Raw genomic sequence first — 21775 nt, 5'->3', positions numbered from 1 at the left:
ATATTGTCTTCAAAAGGATTTGAAAAATTTATTGACGCTATTTAAATAGCTCGTGATGACATTTCGACTCTACTTTTTCAAAAGTAAGTTTGATGAAATCTAGATGCAGATCAAATACTTCCAAAGACATGTAACATCTATGTTGAGATATGCTGTGAGTGTGAAATATATACCAGATTTCAGAGACTTAGAAAAAAATAAGGGGCACTTGGCTGGCTGAGAGGATTATGTGACTCTTGATTTCTTGGGTATAGAGATTACTTAAATTAATAAGACTTTAAAAAAGAAAAAAATGAGGGGTACCTGGGTAGCTCAGTGGGTTAAGCGTCTGACTCTTGATTTCAGCTCAGGTCATGATTTCACGGTTCATGAGATGGAGTGACCTGCATCCAGCTCCATTTAGGGTGTGGAGCCTGCTTGAGAGTCTCTTCCTTTCTCTCTCTCTCTGCCCCTCCTCCACTTGTGCTCTGAATCTCTCAAAAAGAAAAATTTAAAAAAAGGTAACATAAAATGTCTCATTGATAACTTTTTATATCAAGTACCTATTGAAATGATAATATTTGGGATATAGCTAGGTTAAATTAGGGTATATTATTAAATTAATATCACCAGTTCTATTTTTACATATATTTTTTTTTAAGATTTTATTTTTAAGTACTTTCTACAGTCAATGTAGAAAATTGAGGAAAAAAAGAAAAAGCCCAACTCACTTTCCACCTTCACTGCCTTGAATATAATGACATACAAAGATGTGGTGTTGAATTGCTAAAACAAGTCAGAGTTGAGAAGTTAACGAAGATGTTCTGTCATAAATGGTTATGTTTGGGTTAATGACCAACTTAATAGGTGTTCCAAAAATATTTACTGCATTACTTGATTTAAAATACTCCGTGGTGCCTGGCTGGCTCAGTCGGTAGAGTATCTGACTTTGGATCCAGTCATGATCTTGCCGGTCCTGAGTTTGAGCCTCAAGTCGGGCTCTGTGCTGACAGCTCAGAGCCCGGAGCCTGCTTCAGAGTCTGTGTGTGTGTGTGTGTGTGTATCTCTGCCCCTCCCCCACTCACACTCTGTGTTTCTCTCTCAAAAATAAACACTGAAACGTTTTTTTTTTAATAAAAAAATAAAATAAAATCCTCCAGAATTGGGGCTCCTGGCTGGCTTAGTAGGTAGAGCGTGTGCTACTCTTGATCTCGAGCCGCACATTGGGAATGAGCCTACTTAGAAACAAAACCCAAACCTCCGGAATTAACAGTCACTCTCCTCAGGAATCAGGACAGTTCCATTTATTTATTTATTTATTTATTTGCGAAGTTTTTTAAAAAAAGTTTATTTATTTTGAGAGAGAGGGAGAGCATGGAAAGGGCAGAGAGAAGCGGGGGGAGAGAGAGACAGAGAGAGAGAGAGAGAGAAAGAGAGAAGAGAAAGGGAGAATTTCGAATCTCCAGCAAGCACTGCACCATCAGCCCGGAGCCCTATTTGGGCCTCAAATCCACGAACCATGAAATCATGACCTGAGCCAAAGTCCAACGCCTAACCGACTGAACCAGCAGGTGTCCCTTCAAGTTTTATTTATTTTAAGAGAGAGAGAGAGCAGGGGGAAGGGCAGAGAGAGGGAGAGAGAGTGAATCCCAAGCAGGCTCTGTGCTGATGGTGCACAGAGCCTGACGCGGGCCGCTGGGGCTCACAGGGCTTAATCCCACGAACTGTAAGATCATAACTAGAGCCAAAATCAAGAGCTGGACATTTTTTTTTTTAATATTTTTATTTATTTCTAGAAGAGAGAGAGAGACAGCGTGAGCAGGGGAGGTTTAGAGAGAGAGGGAGTCACAGACTGAAATAGGCTCCAGGCTCTGAGCTGTCAGCACAGAGCCCGACGCGGGGCTCGAACCCACGAACCGCGAGATCATGACCCAAGCGAAAGTCGGACGCTTAACCGACTAAGCCACCCAGGCGCCCCTCAAGAGCTGGACATTTAAACGACTGAGCCACCCAGGTACCCCAGGGCAGTATCATTTATATTTGGCCCAGTGAATTAGGGGCATCTCGCCGGTTCAGTCGTTAGTCCCGGGGATTCTTGACCTTAGGGGTTGTGAGTTCGAGCCCCACATTGGGCTTAGAGATTCCTTAAAAATAAAATCTTTAAAAAAATTAAAAATGAGTAAAAAAAAATTAAAAAAGAGTAAAGAAATAAACTTAACAGTAGATTGAATGCAAAATCTGAAGCAGAGCAAGAGTGACAATGCAGATTAATTAATACATATTTGTATTCTTTTTCCTCTTCTCTTGAGTCTACTCTTAGAAATATCTAAGAATGTAATTCCATAGTGTTAGTTTTATTTTACCACTGCTTTCTTTTTGTTTTGTTACTTCAAGCTAATAGCAGCATTAACCTCTGAATAAATAAGTAAACAAAGTGGTTACACTGGGGCTCCGCTAAAAGGTCACTCTTTTTAGGACCTCAGTTTTTCTAACGTTTATTTTTGAGAGAGAGTACGTGGAGGAAGGGCAGAGAGAGAGGGAGACAGGATTCAAAGCTGTCTGCACTGAAAGCAAAGAGCGGGGGGCGCCTGGGTGGCTTAGTCGGTTAAGTGTCTGACTTTCGCTTAGGTCATGATCTCGCGGTTCGTGGGTTCGAGCCCCGCGTCGGGCTCTGTGCTGACTGCCAGCTCGGAGCCTGGAGCCTGTTTCAGTCTGTGACTCCCTCTCTCTCCGACCCTCCCCTGCTCACGCTGTCTCTCTCTCTCCTAGAAACTAAAAAAAAAAAAAAAAAATTAGTTGAAAGCAAAGAGCGGGATGCAGGGCTCAAACTTACTAACTGTGAGATCATGACCTGAGCTGAATTCAGATGCTTAATGGACTGAGTCACCCATGCGCCCCATACTGCCTCAGTTTTTCTTATTGTGAGAAAAAGTATCTAAATAACACCCAATCCTGGGGCCTTTGGATGGTTCAGTCTGTAAAGCGTGTGACTTTTTTTCTTAAGTATTTTTTATGTTTATTTCTTTTTGAGAGAGTGAGAGGGGGAGGAGCAGAGAGAGGGGGACAGGGGAGCCAAAGTGGGCTCTGTGCTGACTGCAGAGAGCCTGATGCCGGGCTCGAACTCCCGAACCACCAGATCACCACCTGAACCAAAGTTGGATGCTTAACTGACTCAGCCACCCAGGTGTCCCTAGAGCATGTGACTCTTGACCTCAGGGTTATGAGTTCAAGCCCCATGTCGGGAGTGGAGCCTACTTAAAAAATAATAAACTAAAATCCTGAAAAATAGGGCTGCACGACTTCGGATCAGGTCACGATCTCAACAGTTCGTGGGTTCGAGCCCCACGTCGGGCTCTGTGCTGACAGCTAGCTCAGAGACTGGAGACTGCTTCAGATTCTGTGTCTCCCTCTCTCTCTGACTGTCCCCTGCTCACGCTGTCTCTGTCTCTCTCAAAAATAAAGCATTTAAAATAAAATAAAATAAAATAAAGTCCTGAAATATAAATTACACCCAATCCTAAAACACATTGTTCTTTGACATTTAAAAATGTTGTTGCTTCTAAAAGAAACTCAAAAGGCTCTCACAAATTGCAGATAATTGAATTACAGACAAGAATTCCGTTGATACTTTGGTAGACATGGTGAGGAGCGGCAGATTTTTTGTGAACAAAAATTACTTTCTAGGGGTGCCTGGGTGGCTCAGTCGGTTAGGCATCTGACTTTGGCTCAGGTCATGATCTCAACGTTCGTGGGTTCGAGCCCCACCTCGGGCTCTCTGCTGACAGCTCAGAGCCTAGAGCCTGTCTTCGGATTCTGTGTCTCCCTCTCTCTCTGACCCTCCCCTGCTCACACTGTCTCTCTGACTCAAAATAAATAAATAAATAAATAAATAAATAGAATTACTTTCTAAAGAAATGTGTCAATTTGTAAGAAATTGGCATGGGGTATTGTCTTTCTGTATTAAGTCGTTTGGGGTTCTGGGTTATTAAAACAAGAAAGCCAGGGAAAACACTCAACAGTGTGCCTGGCACCCAGTAAGTGCTTAATAAATGTCCTCTGTTCCTTGTGTGTAATTTTCTTTCCTGCAAAGGGATCTGGATGTTTTCAAGCCTGTTGGTTGCCCTTAGAACCCGAGACTGAAACTCTTTCCCTATCAACTGTGATATCAAATGCCATTATTTTAATTAATTTAAATTCCCTGAGTCCCCATCTGGTAGATAAAACCCAGTTGCTGTTTGCAGCAGTCACCGAACTCTTCCTGTGGTACAAGAAGTCGGCCTGGAAGGGGTTGCCGGCACGCGCACTGCTCAACTTGGAAAACTCTACGAAACGAACAGCAGTGCGGCCGGGTCCTCTATGCTGGTTAAGTGTCCAGAGAAACGGGAGGAAGGGTTCCAGGGAAGGCCCTTCCGGCTGGAAGGAGGAGCCCCAGTCTCCCGGGACAAGGGACCCACCTTGCTTTCTTGTGGCAACATTTCTTTTTTCGTTTTTAAATGTTTTTTTCGGGGCGCCTGGGTGGCTTAGTCGGTTGGGCGTCCGACTTTCGCTTAGGTCATGGTCTCGCGGTTCGTGGGTTCGAGCCCCGCGTCGGGCTCTGTGCTGACTGCCGGCTCGGAGCCTGGAGCCTGTTTCGGTCTGTGACTCCCTCTCTCTCTGACCCTCCTCTGCTCACACTGTCTCTCTCTCTCTCCTAGAAATAAATAAAAACATTTAAAAAAAAAATAAATGTTTTTTTCATCTTTTGAGAGACAGGGAGACAGAGAGACTGTGAGCGGGGGAGGGGCAGACAGAGAGGGAGAATCCGAAGCAGGCTCCAGGCTCTGAGGCTCGAACCCATGAAAGGGAGATCATGACCTGAGCGGAAGTCAGATGCTCAACCGACTGAGCCCCCGGGCCCCATAATGTGTGTTTACTTTTGAGAGCAAGGGAAGGTGCGACCCAGGGAGGGCCAGAGAGAGAGGGAGACAAGGATCTGAAGCCGGCTCTGTGCTGATAGTAACGAGCCAGACATGCGGCTCGAACTCACAAACTCTGAGACCATGACCTGAGCGGAAGTCAGACACTCAACCGAGCGAGGCACCCTGGCGCCCCAGTGCATTTTACTGTGAACACGTAGATATTCTCCACCCTCATTTCCAAATGTCTTTGTGAAAAATAACTTAATTTTCCAGGTCAGCAATTTATTTTTAGAGTTATTAGTAGAAACGTGCATTGAGTCACTGACTAACGCAGTGGCAATGCCGGAGGCGTTTTTGGCTGTCACAGAACGGGCTGGAGACGCTTCTGGCACCTTTGCAGCCGGCAGGGCTGTTGGAGTCTCTTTCCACCTCCTCATAGCAATGCCTCAGTTTCCTCTTCCGTACAGTGAAAACATTCATGCTTTCTACCAGAAACCAAGGCATGGCATATTGGTTAGACATAAGCTCTGGAATGAGAGAATACCCTACTTCAAATCTTATTATTTTGTGTAGTGGAGTAAAATACGTATAGCAAAACTTACCACTGGTGGCATTGGGTACATTCAAGTTATGTAATTATTACTACTCAGTTTCCGGGACATTTTTATTACTCTGAAAGGAAACCCTATAGCCATGAAGCAGCCATGCCCCCCTCCCCCCTCCCCAGCCTCTGTCACCTGCTAATCTGTTTTCTGGCTCTATGGATTTTTCTACTCCGGGTATTTCACACAGATGGAATGATGGAGAATGTGGCCTTTCGTGTAAGATTTTATTTGATTTGATTTAATAATGATTTATTTTTGAGAGAGAGCGCGCAAGCAGGGGAGAGGCAGAGAGAGAGGGGACAGAAGATCTGAAGCTGGCTCTGCTCTGAAAGCAGCGAGCCCAATGCAGGGCTCGAACTCACAAACTGTGAGATCATGACCTGAGCCACAGTCGGATGCTCAACCCACTGAGCCACCCGGGCGCGCCAAGATTTTATTTTATTATTATTATTTTTTAAATATTTTTATTTATTTCTAGGAGAGAGAGAGACAGCGTGAGCAGGGGAGGGTCAGAGAGAGAGGGAGTCACAGACTGAAACAGGCTCCAGGCTCTGAGCTGGCAGTCAGCACAGAGCCCGACGCGGGGCTCGAACCCACGAACCGCGAGATCATGACCTAAGCGAAAGTCGGACGCTCAACCGACTAAGCCACCCAGGCGCCCATTTTTATTTTATTTTTCAGAGAGAGAGAGAGACAGAGCACAACCTGGGGAGGGGCAGAGAGAGAGGGAGACAAGGATCTGAAGCCGGCTCTGTGCTGATAGTAACGAGCCAGACATGCGGCTCGAACTCACAAACTGTGAGATCATGACCTGAGCCACAGTCGGATGCTCAACCCACTGAGCCACCCGGGCGCGCCAAGATTTTATTTTATTATTATTATTTTTTAAATATTTTTATTTATTTCTAGGAGAGAGAGAGACAGCGTGAGCAGGGGAGGGTCAGAGAGAGAGGGAGTCACAGACTGAAACAGGCTCCAGGCTCTGAGCTGGCAGTCAGCACAGAGCCCGACGCGGGGCTCGAACCCACGAACCGCGAGATCATGACCTAAGCGAAAGTCGGACGCTCAACCGACTAAGCCACCCAGGCGCCCCGCCAAGATTTTATTTTTAAATAATCTCTACGGGTAACGTGGGCCTCAAAGTTACAACTGCGGGGGCGCCTGGGTGGCTCAGTCGGTTAAACATCAGACTTCAGCTCAGGTCATGATCTCGCAGTTAGTGGGTTTGAGCCCCATGTCGGGCTGTGTGCTGACAGCTCAGAGCCTGGGGCCTGCTTTGGATTCTGTGTCTCCCTCTCTCTCTGCCCACACTCTCTCTTTCTCTCTCTGAAAAATAAACAGTAAATATTAGCAATGATTATTGCTCTTACCTGGTTGTGAGGGTTAAGTAAGAGAGTTAAGTTAGAGCGAGTTCCCTGGCTCTGTGAGGAGGTAGATATTTGGTTTACAATCAGAGGTGAGACAACTCCGTCAAGAATGTATCTAATGTGATGAACCTGTAGATTAGTATTGGCCAAATGAAAACCCAGAGGGCCACCTAGGTGGCTTAATCGGTCAAGCATCTGACTTCGGCTCAGGTCATGATCTCGCTGTTTGTGAGTTCGAGCCTCGAGTTGGGCTCTGTGCTGACAGCTCAGAGCCTGGAGCCTGCTTCAGATACTGTGTCTCCCTCTCTCTCTGCCCACACTCTCTCTGAAAAATAAACATTAAAAAGAAAAAGAAAACAGAGCCGTTGCCTTTTAAAAGCAAAGGATTTTCTTGTCTCTTGAGTGGCTCAAGCAGTTAAGCGTCCAACTCTTGATTTTGGCTCAGGTCATGGTTCAAGCCCCGAGGCAGGCTCTGTGAATTAGGCTGCTTGAGATTTTCTCTGCCTTTCCTTCTCTCTTTCTCACTCTCAAAATGAATAAACAATTAAAAAAAAAAAACAAAAAAACAAGGAAAAGAAACTGACTGAAGATTTTGCATGATTCTAAACCAGTTTGGGGGAAAGATGGCCCGTGTCTGTTTTCCAGCTGATGTGGATAAGAAAGTGTAATGTGGATAAGAAAGTGTAAATGCACTTATGAGGTTAAGGGGTCCATGATTACATTTGGGGATTTACATCAGGGATATAAAGTCAGTCTCTTATTAATATTTTTCTCTTTGGTCGTATGGAGCCAGATTGCTTGGGTTCACATTTGGCCTTCCCTTTCACTAGCAGTGTGACCTTGAGCTCGTTACTTAATCTGGAAACTACCTCAGTGACCACAGCTGTAAAATAGGGGTACGGCACCTGCCTTATATAGGGTTGATGTGACAGTAGAACGGTTAACATGTGGGATGCTTTTTAAACAGTTTCTGGCTCACAGTAAGTGCTCTTTATTTTATTTTTAAATTTTTGTTTATTTATTTTTTGAGAGAGAGAGAGAGAGGGAGGGAGGGAGGCCCCCCACTGTCACCGCAGAGCCTGATGCGGGGCTCAAACCCATGAACTGTGAGATCATGAGCCAAAGTCAGGAGTCGGATGCTTAAAATTCTGAGCCACCCAAGTGCCCCAGTAAGTATTCTTTAACTGAGTTTGTTTTTTCTCCCCCCAGGTCACCTATTTGAAAATGTCTCTTTATTCCATATTCTTACCCTTTTAAGAGAGTCTGACCAACAGGAGAAGTTAACAGTTTGATTAATTTTCCTACAGACAGATGAACCAATGAAATACAAATTTAAGAAAAGGAAAAGAAAGAACCGATGTTTGCTCAGGCTCTCACCGCCTCTTATCACTGGGGCGTTGTTTGGAGTCAGCCTGTCATACTGAAGCCAAAACATCTGTGGGAGCTCTTTTTCAAAAAATAAAAACAAGACCCTAAAATCTACATGCACACGTGCCCAGCTTGTTATCAGCACTCACTCTAGCAAAGAGCTTGCATTATTAACATTTTGCCTCGGCCCAGGGAAGCCTTGGTCACCTGACTGTTTTAGGCAGCCCAGTCTCGGGCACACAGTAGGTAGTCAGCCTATCCAGTTTGGAGTGAAAGCTGGGTGGAGAACGGGGGGGCTGGGGTCTCATGTCTGCCCTTGCCCTTCTAATAACTCTCTCGCCACCTTTGGACCATGAAGTGTTTAAGTAAGGTTTTCTTATTTCGTTTGATTTCCAAAGGCCCCTTTAGGTAGAAACTGTCTTCCTTATCTCCCTGGTAAGAACGCTGAGTTCAAAGAGGTCAAGGCATCTAGCTTCCCAAGTTCAACTTTGCAGAACCTCTCCTGTGGAACCTAGGTCATTTGATTCTGACTCTCTAAAGCCCCTCACCCTCCCAAATGCCTCCTAGCTTTAGGACCTTGGCTTTCTCTCTCTCTTTTTTAATGTTTTTATTTTATTTTATTAAATATTTTTATTTATTTCTAGGAGAGAGAGAGAGAGAGAGAGACAGCGTGAGCAGGGGAGGGTCAGAGAGAGAGGGAGACACAGACTCTGAAATAGGCTCCAGGCTCTGAGCTGGCAGTCAGCACAGAGCCTGACGCGGGGCTCGAACCCACGAACCGCGAGATCATGACCTAAGCGAAAGTCGGACGCTTAACCGACTAAGCCACCCAGGCGCCCATTTTTATTTTATTTTTCAGAGAGAGAGAGAGACAGAGCACAACCTGGGGAGGGGCAGAGAGAGGGAGAGAGTTAGAGACACAGAATTTGACGTGGGGCTCAAACTCACGATCTGCGAGATCATGACCTGGGCCGAAGTCCTACACTCAACCGCTCAACCCTCAACCTCAACTCTCAGCCGACTGAGCCACCCAGGCGTCCCCGGCCTTATCCCTTTTAAGCTCAGACCCTCCTCACTAACCCTGTGGCTATGGGGTTATATCATCTTTCCAGACAGGATCATCTAAGAATTTAGTGATCCTGAAAAATTAAAAGCTCCTGTTAATCCCTTTTTTTCCCCCCTCTGACACTTCCATCAAATCATTTTAGACCCTGGCCCACGTAGCTGCCAGGTAGATAAATATTTCAGTTGGTAAGAAGAAAAACCAACCGGCTGTTTATGCCAAGTCATGGCTCTGGCCCTGGGAGGAGCAAAAATATGTTTTGCTCCGAGAGTAATGATAGGACGGCCCTGCCCTGCACCTTCTGACTCTACCTAGTGACAAGTCAGCTGCTCCAGCAGTTCCTGTCTCCCGGTTTGTCGTCTTTCTTAGGTCCCCGGTTTCCGAACCAGGGTATGGAGGGGGGTGGGAAATGAAAACTGGCAATGATTAGAAATGGCGCCCTCATAAGTCACATTGCCCTTTGCTGCTCTAGGTCCCTCGGAGGCATCTTGGCATTCAACCTCCCGGGAAGCAGGCATCACTCAGCCGAGTGGTGTCTTCTGCAGTCTGCTCTCCACGCCCCTTCTGTGAGCAAATGGGCTTTACAGCTAATGCAGACATGCTTCCACCAGGCCTAGACGCAAACAGGCTAGCAGCGGCCCTGGAGCAACTGAGTCTGGGCCTTCGCAGGCCTCACAGGGCACTCGTATGGCTTTTATGAGCAGCTGAGGCGGCCCAGAAGTGAGCCCACCCCCGCCCCCCACCGTTGCTACTCCTAGGTGAAAGGTAAGGGCAAGGCGGGAAAGAGCAAAGAAGTTCAGGAATTGAATCCGGACAAAAAGCCTTTAAAGCAAGTAGGCAGTCTTTTGTATCCCAGACAAACCCTTGGTCCTGGCAATTAGTAAACAAGAGCTGAGGTGATACCATTCAGTCAGTCTTTATCAAGCATCTACTATGTACCAGGCACCGGGCTAGGTGCGGAGGATACAGCTGTGAAGTTTCTTCCCTTCGAGATGCTTCTGGGACTGGCGAGGCAGATATTATTTGTATGCATTCATGTTTATTAGCGTATCATACATGACCACAAACTCAGAGGCTTAAAACAACATCCCTTCCCCTCCCAGCCAATTGCAGCCTATCAGCCAGTCCAGCCAGTTCAACCTGTCCACACAAGTTCACCTGTTCTTTTCTCTTTCTCTCCGGGTCCACTAGACCTGTCCAGCTCATCTCCATCTCTCCTCTAGACTGTGATCAGCCTCCATTCTGGTGTTCCTTAAAAATTTTTTTTTAGTTTTACCGCCATATGATTTGTGTTATCATACAATTCACCCACTTAGAGTGTACAATTCAGTAGTTTTTAGCGTATTCGCACCATTAGCACAATCAAATTTTAGGATATTTTCAGAACCTCCCAAAAGAACCCCCTCGCCCAGGAGCCATCACTGCTCAAAGCCGGAACCCCTCGGTCCCTAATCTACCTTCTGTCTCTATAGATTGATTTGCCTGCTCTGGACGTGTCATGTAACGGGAATCATCCACTCTGTGGTCTTCTGTGTCTGGCTTCTTTCACTCAGCGCAGTGTTTTTAAGGTGTATCCACGTGGCAGCGCATTTCAGTGCCTCATTCTTTTTAATTGCCAACTAGTATTTCATGGGGGTGGGTATACGACGTTTATTCGCCATTTACTCCTCATTTATTTCCCAGGTTGGTTGTGAACCCGGCCCTAAAGATAAGGTTGGGTGGTGTGGAACCAGGTAGGCACTGTGCATAGCTCTCTGCCATCCCCCCTGCCCCCTCCCCCCAGGTCCTTTCTGCCCTCCCCCAAGGCTGTGGAGAGCTGGAGGGGAGGATTCCTTTGCATCTGAGAACGAATCATTAGCATTTGTGAGAATTTGTGTGAATAACAACACCTCTTGGGGATGGGGTGGGGGGAGACCCAGGGACTGGGACCGATTCTTGCTGAAGTCACTCCTTCCTTCTCATTTGCTGCCTTCCTTGGTCTAGCGAGAAATTCCGCTGGTGGGAAACCTTGGAGTATATGAAATGCTTGGGGGGGGGGGAGTCACATGTGAATCATGCATCCATTTAACAAATATTTATTGAGTCCTTGCAATGTCCCACACACGTGGGACACCACAGAGAACAAAACGTTCTTTTAGGACCACAACTAAACTGGAGAAAACTGGAGAAAAATGCAGGGAAAGGAGACAGGGAGCTGGAAAGTGGGGCGGGAATCACAATTTCCTGGCCATTTTAGGGCAAAATTATATTCTCCCTTGAGACGGTCACTTAGATGGGGACAGATGTGTACAGATGGATGTCCTTTTTGACTACTGTTCACCTGCGCTGTCTCGGTTACCGTAGAAAGGCCGAGACGCTACTCACCAGTCTGGGCTGATGTGAGGCGAACGGGTTAATGCCAAATGAAGGGCTCTTTGGGTCAGTTTCTGAGGGGCCAGACTTTCCTGGTTTGCCTACAGTGAGAAGGGAAGTTCTCCCACGTAGGGTACGGGTGCGTATACGACAGCTCGGTTAAGGGTGGGGGGTAATCCTACTACTACTACTACTACTACTACTACTACTGCTACTACTACTACTGACCACAGGCACTGGTGGTTCGCGTCGCCCCCGGCTCTGTCCCGGGCCCTGTTTTAAGCAGCCCGGTCAGCTACACGCCCAAGGTCACACGGCTCGGCCGAGGGCCCCAGGGTCTTGGGGGTGGGGGTGGGGGTGGGGGCAGGCCCCCGCGCTGGGCCGGGCTCCGGGCTCTCACCCCTCAGGGTCGGGGAGCCGTGGGGACCGCACCGGCGCGCCCCGGGACTCAGGGGCAGGCACCCGGGCCAGGGCCGGCTGGCGCTGGGGACGTGGGGGACACGCGGGCCGCGGTGCGGCCGGAGCGGGAGCCGGAGCCCGGCGGGCGGGCCGAGGCGGCGGCGGCGGCGGCGGCGGCGGGCGGGCCGCTCCCTGCTCCGCCCCCTCTGCTCCGCCCTCCTGCTCCCGCTCCGCCCTCCTGCTCGGCGCCCGCCCGCCCGCTCCCTGCGCCTCCCGCCCGCTCTCCGCTCTCTCGCTCGCTCGCTCTCGGGCCCCCCATGCGGATGTGACATTTCACGCCGCCGCCATTTTGAGAGCGAGCCGAGCCGAGCCGCCGGGCGCCGCGTCCGCTGCCGGAGCCCCGACGACGACGCCGAGGAGGCGGAGGCCGCAGCGCCCCGAGCGCGGCCGGCCAGTCGCCCGCCCGCGCCGCCGCCGCTCCCGCCGGCTCCAGGCTCCGGAGGCCCGCCGCGGCCGGCCAGGCCTCCCGCCCGCCGCGCCCGGCCCGAGGCGGGGCTGACTCCGCGGCCCCCGCCCGGCCGCCCTCCGCCCCCGGCCGGCCCGCGGCCCCGCAGCCCCGGCCCCGGCTCCGGCGGCGGGAGGCGGGCCCCGCGGCGGCGGCGGCGGCGGCGGCCGCAGCGAGCGACGAGGCCGCCCGGCCCGGCCCGCCGGCCGCCCGCCCGCCTCGGCGCCGAGATTGGGCGAATCGCGAGCAAGTACGTGCGCGTCTCCCTGCCGCCGCCGCCGCCGCCGCCGCCGCCCGCCGCGGGCCGCCCCGGGGCCGCCGCCGCCGCCGACGACGCGCGGGAGGAGGAGGAGGAGGCCGCCCCGCCGCCGCCGCCGCCGCCGCCGCCCCGGCTCGCCGCCGCCGCCGCCGCCCGCCCGCCGGGCCCGCAGCCCGGGCTCCCGGCCGCAGGCGAGGCCCAGGCCGCGGCCGACATGAACCACCAGCAGCAGCAGCAGCAGCAGCAGCAGAAAGCGGGCGAGCAGCAGCTGAGCGAGCCCGAGGACATGGAGATGGAAGGTGAGGCCCGCGGGCCGGCCGCGGCGGGGCCGGGGGCCGCCTTCCATTGTGGCCGGGGGGGAGCCGCGGGAGCCACGCGAGGGGCTCGCCATCTTTAAGCAGGCCCCGGCGGCCGCGGGCCTGGGCCTGGCCGGGCCGGGCGAGGCTGCACCGTCATGCCGGGCCCGTGCGCGCGGGGGGCGGCCGGCGGCCCCCTGCCCGGCTCATTGTCCGGGGCGCCTCCTGGCACAAAGCGCCCGGGGCCCGGGCTTGTGAATGCGGGCGCCCCGGCCGCCCGAGGGACGCAGGCGTGCTCCGGGCTGCTGGCGGCCAAAGGGTCGGGAGCCGGGCTCCGGGGGCCCGCCTCGCCCGGCCCGGTTCCGGCCGGCGAGCTCTGGGAGCGCCCGCACCTGCTCGCGTGCGCTCCCCCGGAGCGCCCACCGGGGCTGCGAGGCGCTCCCCGGGATCGCGCCAAGTCGGCCCTTCCTAGCGCCGGGCTTCATTTTGGAACACCTGCGAGGGAGGCACATGGTCTCCGCCTTTGGACCGGCCCCGAGTTCTGAGGCGGGCGTTCTTCGTTTCTACTTACCTGTTTGGGCGGCGGGTGGGGGTGGGGAGAGTTTGGTTACCTGACTGTGTGCGGTGCAGCCAGCATCCGGCCAGGTGTGTGTTTGCAGCCGCGCCACGGCCCCGCCGCACATGGCTACCTACAGCCGAACCAAACCCGACTTCAGGAGGAACTTAATTTTCCGCCCTTCTGGCAGCGGTTTCCCCCAGGTACTTCGAGATACGGGGTCTTGGTCGTAAAGGTTTGATGTCAGGAGCCTTTGGCTTACAGAGCTGGACCGAGTTGGCCATTGGAAGGCATCTCTTAAGTTCTCGTGGCCCCAAGTACTTCAAAGGGCAAAGTCAAAGTAGTCTGAAAAGGCAGCTTTCTTAACCTGCCTTGAAGGGGTCAGAGCGTCAGGAGCCAAGAAGGGGTACCTGAATGAACGGAGCACCGAACGTTCTTATTTTGCTTTTAGCTGGCCGTCTCGGATTGCGTAAATGAATGGAACCTTGCTCAGGAAGCTGAGGCAAAGCCCCGCGTTTGTCCTGTGGGGTGGCCACATGTGTGGGGCGCTGCATGCCACCCTGGTTGGTGGGAACACTTACCCATGGCTGGTAGTCCCCAGTGAATAACTTACTGCCCGTAATTGGATGTTCACTGAAAAAAATGGCTTGCCAGATTGCAAAAGGCAAGGCTGTGGAAATGCCTGCAGAGAGCACTTCCCAGGGGCCCTTAACAATGGGCAGTCATGGGGGACAGGAGAGCACAGTCCACGCCAAGGACCGGCCTACGTATTTCCTTTAGCCTCAGCAAGGGGGTAGCTTCACGAAGCTTTTGGCACGTGTGGTTAAACCAGCTAGCTGCAGGAAAGTGTCGCTGAGACAATTTTGGGTATTCCTTTTATGCCACATAACAAAAAGGGTTGCACTTCGGTCCCCTCCCCTTTTTTGGGGGGGGGGGATAGTACTCCATGAAGCCAAAAATCCCAACAGTGCTAGCATACTGATTTCCCGTATATGTCGTCTTACCACTCGTCAAGTGTTTTTAAATACCAGTGAGAAGCAATAAAGATAGACATCACCAAAGGGCCTATTTATGATACAGAACGATGTCTTTGGGGAAATAATCAGGCCCTGAGTTCCAAGGACTTTTCTGTAAGATTGGAGAGTGGTGGGAGAATTTTCAGGAATCCACGCGTCCTTCCCGGACTACTTCCTTTTCTCAGGGAGTTTTATTTTCATATCAAAGTTTGCCTTGGAAAGGTCACCCCTAAAATCGTTACTCTGTGAATTCACTGGAATCTCAAAATTGGATGGCGAAGGTTGTGGTTATTAAGGCTGATACCTTAAACTTAAGAAACTTGTTTCTTTTGAGTGGGCCTCTGTCCCAGATTCATTATCCGGAAGGTACCTCCTCTCTTGGGATTGTCAACTCCTTGTGAGCACCCCCAGGTGTGTGGTTTAGAAATCTGCCTGCGTCTTCGGCATTTTATCTCAGCCTATATTAGCCATCCCACTCCTTAAAATGTGATGCTGGGTGTAGATAGTGTAGTGTAGGATCAGGAAGACTGAAAGAACGCTTTCTACTAAAAAGCCAGCAGGGTGGGATTTAGTGACTCTCATCTCCAGCTGGCTTCAGGCACAAGGTTGTGAGAGTGCCTTGAACGTGCTTAGTGCCTTTGACCTGAGTCCAGTAGAGTAGGCAGCTGGTAGCTGTCAGGGTTCTGATCAGCGAGAGGAAGGGAACGCTTTGTCAATGGGGAGCATCTTACTCGCCCTTCCTGGGCAGGGAGGTTTCGAAGGAGCTTGGGAGACTGGTTTGGTTGGTTGGTCTTTACTATCAACAGGTCAGTGTTCGTTTGCTCTCTTTCTCGCTCCACTTTATTGGGATTGCATTTGCTTGTGACGGAACTCTGCGCGGTCCTTGCATATCCGCTGGAGAGTAATAATGCTCAGGAGTCGTTATTTTAAAAATGACTTGGCCCTGAGCAGTTGGGAAAGTTCAGTAGGGTAGAGGGCAGAGATGGGGGACATGCCGGCAGGTCGCTGGGGTCGCACCACATGCCTCCTGGAAGGCCCGAAGCAGTTGATCACACGCGTTTCAAGGGGGGAGGCACCCACAGTGGCGTTATTAGGTCTGGCCAGGAAGGAATTTGCTTAGCAGTTTATTCATTGTCTAACTCAGAGGCCATGTGGGCGGGGGCTGCTGAGGAAGGGGTGACTCGCACAGGCCTCTGCCCCCGGAGTGCTTGGACAGGTGATGATCTGCTCTGTGTTATGCCTTGTCCGGTCAACAGGAAGTTTCCCCAAGGCCCTTGCTTCTGCCCCATAGACGGCCAGCACAAACGTAAATACCCTGCTGTTTATTCCCTGGTTTCTCTGCCCCCGTGAGCAGTCTCTGTTGCAGAGTGTGATCTCTGAGACTAACGGGGGCAGACAGTTCTGTTTGACTTGTGTACAGCACTCAGACCACTGCCATCGGGACACCAAGCTGGGAACAAATCGACGAGTCATCTGCAGTTTTTGCAAAAAATTGATTGATCATTGACTTCTGTGGTTTTTTTTGGGGTGGGGGGCGCAGCCCTGGTGGATTTCTTTTTCTTTCAGACTTGCTTGGGGAGGTGGAGTTTCGAGTTACTCTTGCACTAAGGCAGGTTTGGGAGTGGAAAGGGAGTTTTCCTTGCACACACACACCCAGATAAACCAAATGTGCACATTTTCTTCTATCTACAATGCAAGTTGCCTTTTCAGATAGCACTGTAACAAGACAAAAGTCATGGGAAATGGTAGTTTTCCCTCGCATTAGCCTTGGTTGGTAAAAGAACTGCGAAGCTACAAAATGAAAATCAACTTAAAGAACCCAGAAGAAATATAGAGAAAAATTAGGCCAAACGTGGAAATGTCTGACTCTGAGCCTGGCAGGTTTTATGGGATCAGAAGTGCCTCCTCCCCACCGGCATCGGCCCTCCTGATTTTCTCAGGCTGCTGATCTTGATGATCTGGGAACAAGTAAAAGATCGATAACAGCAAATGTGGGAAGAAAGTGAGTACTTTCCTCCTTGGTTTATATATTTTTTTGTACCCGGTTTGGTGGAACAGGAGAAAGGGGCCCCTGAGTTCCAGCCCCTCGTGGTGGGCAGTGCGGTGGCCTGAGCACAGGCTTCCGGCCAGGCCTGAGTTTGAGTGTGGACTTTGCCATTTAATTGTTGTGTGACCTCAGACACATTGCTTAAGCTCTGGTGCCTCAGTTTTCCTGCACCCTCGGAAAGGAGGTCAGTCCTATCCCGCGAGGTAATGGTGATGGTGGAGGCACGAAGCACTTGTAAAGTGCCGCGCAGGGAACTGGGCATGTGGATGTTCGGTCCGTGGGCTTCCCGTGACGGCCGAGCCTTGCACGGGAGGAAGTGATCGACTGAGGACCAGAACGCGGTCCTGCGGGGATTCTGTCCTAACGTGGACTGGGAAGAAAACATGACCAGCCTCGATCTAAGCGTTATGGAAGGCTGGGCTTGACATGCCTAAAAAGGTACTTAAGGCTAATGGTATGATATTTTAAGAGATATTAAGTGGATAATAGGGGACATGAGTGGACCCAGGGCTGAGACACGGGCACTGAAGTGTGCTCGGCTCGGTAGCCCTCTGATAAGAGTATTCTTCTGGTTCTGGGAAAAGTTTTAGAGCATCTGATGATGAATTCGAGGTTGAGAGTCAGGTCACCGAGTCTCCAGACTTTGGGAGTTGGCCTTGAATTCTTCTCTCCGGACCCCCACATCCTGTTACCACGCCCTTCTGGTTGCCCAGCCGCCACCCTAAACGAGGCCCCTGTTGCCTCATGCTGGGGCTTTGCAACAGCCTTCTTGCCTGCCTCCACTGCCGGCCTTCCCGAACCTGACACGGCTCATGCAGCTCTGGAAATAGGCTGCCCGCAGGACTGCTCGGCCCCATCGCTGCCCTGCTTAAGGGGGTGCAGGTGTGCTGCCTTCCCTGTCTCTGGGAAGTCGCACCATTCGGTCTTGGCCCTCAGGGTCCTCAGGATTGGCCTTAGTCTCCTTTGTGCTTTGGGGTCCGAGCACACATAGGCTGGCGCTTCCTGGGGTGCAGCCTGGCTTTGGGGCCTTGCCTAGACAGCGATGGCTTCTCCTTCTGGAATGCACACGGAACAGGTACCCCAGGACAGTGGTTCAGCACCTGTTTCCACGCCACCTTCTCCCTAAACCTTTCTGCTTGCCTCGGCCGTCTGGCTTGCACTGGAGTCTGGCGGACCGTGTGGTCGGCCCTGGCGTACCCCTCTCTTCCTCGATGCTGGATTGTTTGTGTGGAAGGTGACCCTCTTCTGTTCCTTTCTTGTGAAATGGACTTGTGGGGGCTACTCGTTCAGGAAATGGCCATTCTAAGGCTAAATGGCGGAACAGGAGACGGTGGCTGGCTGGCAAGGTGGTGTGTGAAAGAGAAAGCCGCAGCCATAAACCCGTGTTGCTTTGATAGCTGCTAATTCAGTTTTATTGCTTGTAACGTAAGTTGTTTCTAATGGCATTTTTGATCCTTTTGGAAGGAGGAGCTCATTTCTGTTTTCCAGACCAGGGCGTTGATGGACCTTTATAAATGACTGACGGTTTCTTCTGAGTATTTTATAATGTGTTTTTGTTATTCTTTCTGGGTTTTTGGATGAGTAGTATGTACCTGGGTATTTCTGTGTGATTTCCAGGGCAAAGGGAATCTTACTCTGGAGACCAAGAATTGTAACGAGGTATTTCTTGACACGTACTCTGACAGAGTTGACTGTTCAATGTCACCTGATTCGTGAACTTGTCCTGAACTAATTTGGACTTAAGAAAGTTGGAGGAAGCAGGACTTTAAGTGTCATGCGCAGGCAAGAAAGTCAGTTATGCCATTTTTCTAGTAAGTTAACACATGCCTTGGCTAAGGAGAGGTCAGACGTGTTGAAATTCTCTTGAAGAGAAGCAGGTCTCCTGAGGGTTGGTGAATTAGACCTTGGAAGTTGGGGATGGGGGTAATGAGAAAGTCAGGAAATACAGGGACCTGGGCAAGAGCTGAATGCTTCTAGAACTTGGGGACAACGGGGCTGAGTGGAAGTTGAGCAGGAGACGGGGGAGGGAGAGGCCGAGGGCTGCGCCCTGAGAAGTGGTGTCACCGCACGCACGTTGTTGGGGTGATGAGCTGGGGATGGAAGACCTCCAGGGCCTTCCCTCGCCCCTGTGCTTGTAGCCAGCTCGATAGGGACAGAGATGCCCGTGTCCCGTAGCGGAGACCAGGTTACGGGAGACCAGGTTACGTGACTGAGGGAGCTTTAGCTCCCCCAGTGTTGGAAACGTGAGTCGGGAGCATGGAGTTGGAGTCTCAAGGTGGTGGTCAATCCTTTTTTTTTTGGTCGTGTGTGGGGGAGGGGGGTCATCAAGAGCATAAAAGCTGTGGAGAAGGAGTTTCCCTTGTGTGACCACACGGTTCTGTGTGCTTCTGCCTGGCATAGAACGTTCAGAGCCTGGGTCCTCTGGTTTTGATTCCTTGCCAGTGACTAAATTGGTTTCCCTGACATCCTGCTACTGGCGGGGCAGTGTGTGGTACGGGGTGCTGGTCCTCAGCATGCATCCACCTGGGGAAGGCCTTGCTCGCACAGTAAGTTGCCAAACTGGCCTCTGGTTTGGAAATCGGTTGTATGAGTTTATGAGGTTGACCTGTATTGCAGAGTGTGATACGCCCCAGGGCGTAGCCGCAGGTGTCTCGGTGGAACTGTAAGCTTTCCTGGCCACCCCCCTGCCACTCGATTCATGGTACTTTCAGAAGGAATTGACGGGGGCTTTTCCAAGGGAAACCGTGTGCTGCGGCTCTGATGTGCCGGCCGAGCAAACCTGTCACGGCAGGGTCCCTTAGAAAAAGGCTTTTGGGCCACGTACCTGGAGTTGCAAGTATATTTCATCAATGCGACTTTGGGGAATACGTTCTATTTCAAGGCTCTTAATTGACCCTGTGCAGTGGCTGTCGTAAAACAAGTACGTGTAACACTTAACTGTTCGTGTGGTTATGCAGCCTCGCTTCTCTTAGTGTCGGGTAGGTAATTGTGAAGTGCCTAGTTTAGATCACCTTGGAGGAGACATGATTCAAAGAAACTGTAAGTGAAGTGGTTAAAAACATTCCTCAGTCCATAGTGCTGTTTTGTCACCATCATGGACACTGGTCAGAATTGTCCCCAAGGATTCTCAGCCTTTCTGTCTTCTGTGTTGAGTGTGTAAATATTAAGAGGGCGCATAAATAGGGTGGAAATGCCTGACTTGCAGAGCCCTCGGCAGCAGCCGGGGGAGGCTGCTGTGGCCCCTCTGTTGAGCCCCCAGCCTTTGGGCTGACTCTCCCACCCAGCGCTGGGAGCGGTGGTGGCTCAGGGGCCGCGTGTCCTGGGCTGGGTTGGAGCGGTGCGCTGCCCTGGCCGGGATTCCTCATTTCTCTGAGGCACTCCAGGTCACCCGCCGGTTCTCGTGAACACAGGGAGGCCGTGCTCCTGCTTTAGTTTAGACCCGTCTGTCTCCAGAAATGCACTTGTTTCCACATGGGTGGAGAGGGAGATGCCCCGTGGGTGTAAGGACCTGTGCATTACGGTGGCCACAAGCCCTGCGATTTTAGGTTTAAAATAAAGTTGGGGTGGCTGGCAGGAACAGTTAGTGGAGTATGCAGCTCTTGATCTAGGGGTCTTGAGTTCGAGCTCCACATTGGGTGTAAAGTTTACAGTAAGAAAATGAGGGGCGTCTGGGTGGCTCACTTGGCTGAGTGACTTCGGCTCAGGCTGTGATCTCAAAGTTTGTGGGTTCAAGCCCTGCGTCAGGCTCTATGCTGACAGTTCATAGCCTGGAGCCTGCTTTGGATTCTGTGTCTCCTTCTGCATCTACCCCTCCCCTGCTTGTGCTTGCTTTCTCTCAAAAATAAACAAATGTTAAAAAATGGAAAAAAATTTAAATTAATCCCATTCCTTAACTGACTAGCCACATTAAACATATTTTTAATTAGAAAACATTAAAAAAATACTTTTTAATTAAAAAAAAAAAAGAAGGCCACCCAGGTACCCTTGACTAGCCCCATGTCAAATGTTGAGTAGCCACCCATGGCTGGTGGCCCCCATGTTGGCACCGCACGTACAGGGCACTTCTGGCAGTGGCAGAAAGTGTCGGTGGCCAGCGCTGGCCTAAATGATCTGGTTGGATCCTCGGCTGGTGGTGCTCTGGAAGCACTGGTTTCACAGAGAATGCTGGGAAACTGCAGTGTGTCCTGGGGAAGCTCAGTGAAAATGAATAAAATAGTTCTTGGGCAACACTGTAGAGCCAGCGTCCCCAGTTACTTGTGGTGAAGAACCACGTATTTTTCTTTAATTTCTAGTCCATTGTGGACAATTTCTAGACTGCATACTGTAGACATACAGCGCAGACAAGCTGTTTCAGTGAAATACAGTAAACCTACAAAATACAAGCCTGAGTTTATCATTATATTCAACAATTACAGTTAACTGTTGAAATCGGTCATTAGAACAAACATGCATACGAAGAAAAAATTTCAGAAACTGTTTATGTTCATTGAAAGCGGGTGTAGAGACCATTAGTGTAAAGAAACCCTATTTCATTTGTAACTCTGCCGTTCCGCTGTGGCGACCACACACAATTTTGTGTGAAATAGCAATTCCCCACGTCCACAGCCTCCGTGCACACTTGGAGGAATGCACGAGTAGTTTTTAAAGTAACAAATGAGTGGGGCGCCTGGGTGGCTTAGTCAGTTAAGCGTCCGACTTTCGCTTAGGTCATGATCTCGCGGTTCGTGGGTTCAGGCCCCGCGTCGGGCTCTGTGCTGACAGCCAGCTCAGAGTCTGGAGCCTGTTTCCAAATCTGTGTCTCCCTCTCTCTCTGACCCTCCCCTGCTCACGCTGTCTCTCTCTCTCTCTCTCTCCTAGAAATAAATAAAACATTAAAAAAAAATAAAGTAACAAATGATCTCGCTTCTGCTGCTCACGGATCCCGACCATTTCTCTCTTTTGCTAACACTCCTGGAGTCCAGTGCTGCAGAGGTACACTGATGAGAATGGGGGAGATGTTTTTTAATGTTTATTTTTGAGATAGAGGGTGAGAGGGACAGTGAGAACGGAAGACACAGAATCCGAA

General features: G+C 50.7%; 2 protein-coding genes and 1 non-coding gene across 3 annotated transcripts in view; 2 read left to right on the top strand and 1 right to left on the bottom strand.

Annotated features, from left to right (window-relative positions):
- The first annotated feature begins 3667 nt into the window (after nt 1-3667).
- TRNAQ-UUG lies at nt 3668-3752 on the top strand. The gene has a single exon. It is a non-coding gene; the product is annotated as a tRNA-Gln (tRNA).
- Nucleotides 3753-12080: 8328 nt separating this feature from the next.
- On the bottom strand, nt 12081-13011 carry LOC120239825 (spidroin-2-like). Its single transcript, XM_039244337.1, has 2 exons — nt 12957-13011; nt 12081-12754 (listed from the first exon to the last, which is right to left on the bottom strand). The coding sequence occupies exons 1-2, from the start codon at nt 13009-13011 to the stop codon at nt 12081-12083; spliced, it is 729 nt and encodes a 242-aa protein (XP_039100268.1).
- USP7 (ubiquitin specific peptidase 7) overlaps nt 12960-21775 on the top strand; it is a 61337-nt gene continuing 52521 nt past the window's right edge. Inside the window, exon 1 of the mRNA XM_039244340.1 lies at nt 12960-13094. Within this exon, the coding sequence (XP_039100271.1) occupies nt 13010-13094 (85 nt within the window). The 5' untranslated portion in view covers nt 12960-13009. The remainder of the gene's footprint in view (nt 13095-21775) is intronic.

Source organism: Hyaena hyaena, unplaced genomic scaffold (assembly GCF_003009895.1).
Source record: "Hyaena hyaena isolate Hyena2069 unplaced genomic scaffold, ASM300989v1 scaffold_238, whole genome shotgun sequence".
NCBI lineage: Eukaryota > Metazoa > Chordata > Mammalia > Carnivora > Hyaenidae > Hyaena > Hyaena hyaena.
Note: the sequence above shows the minus strand (reverse complement) of the source record. Positions and strands in the feature narration are given on the sequence as shown.

Coding starts and splice junctions, on each gene's coding strand:
- LOC120239825 (XM_039244337.1), bottom strand. CDS start 13,011: ATGTCGGCCGCGGCCTGGGCCTCGCCTGCGGCCGGGAGCCCGGGCTGC. Junction 12,755..12,956: donor GAGCCCGGGCTGCGGGCCCG/GCGGGCGGGCGG, acceptor CTCGGCGCCGAG/GCGGGCGGGCGGCCGGCGGG.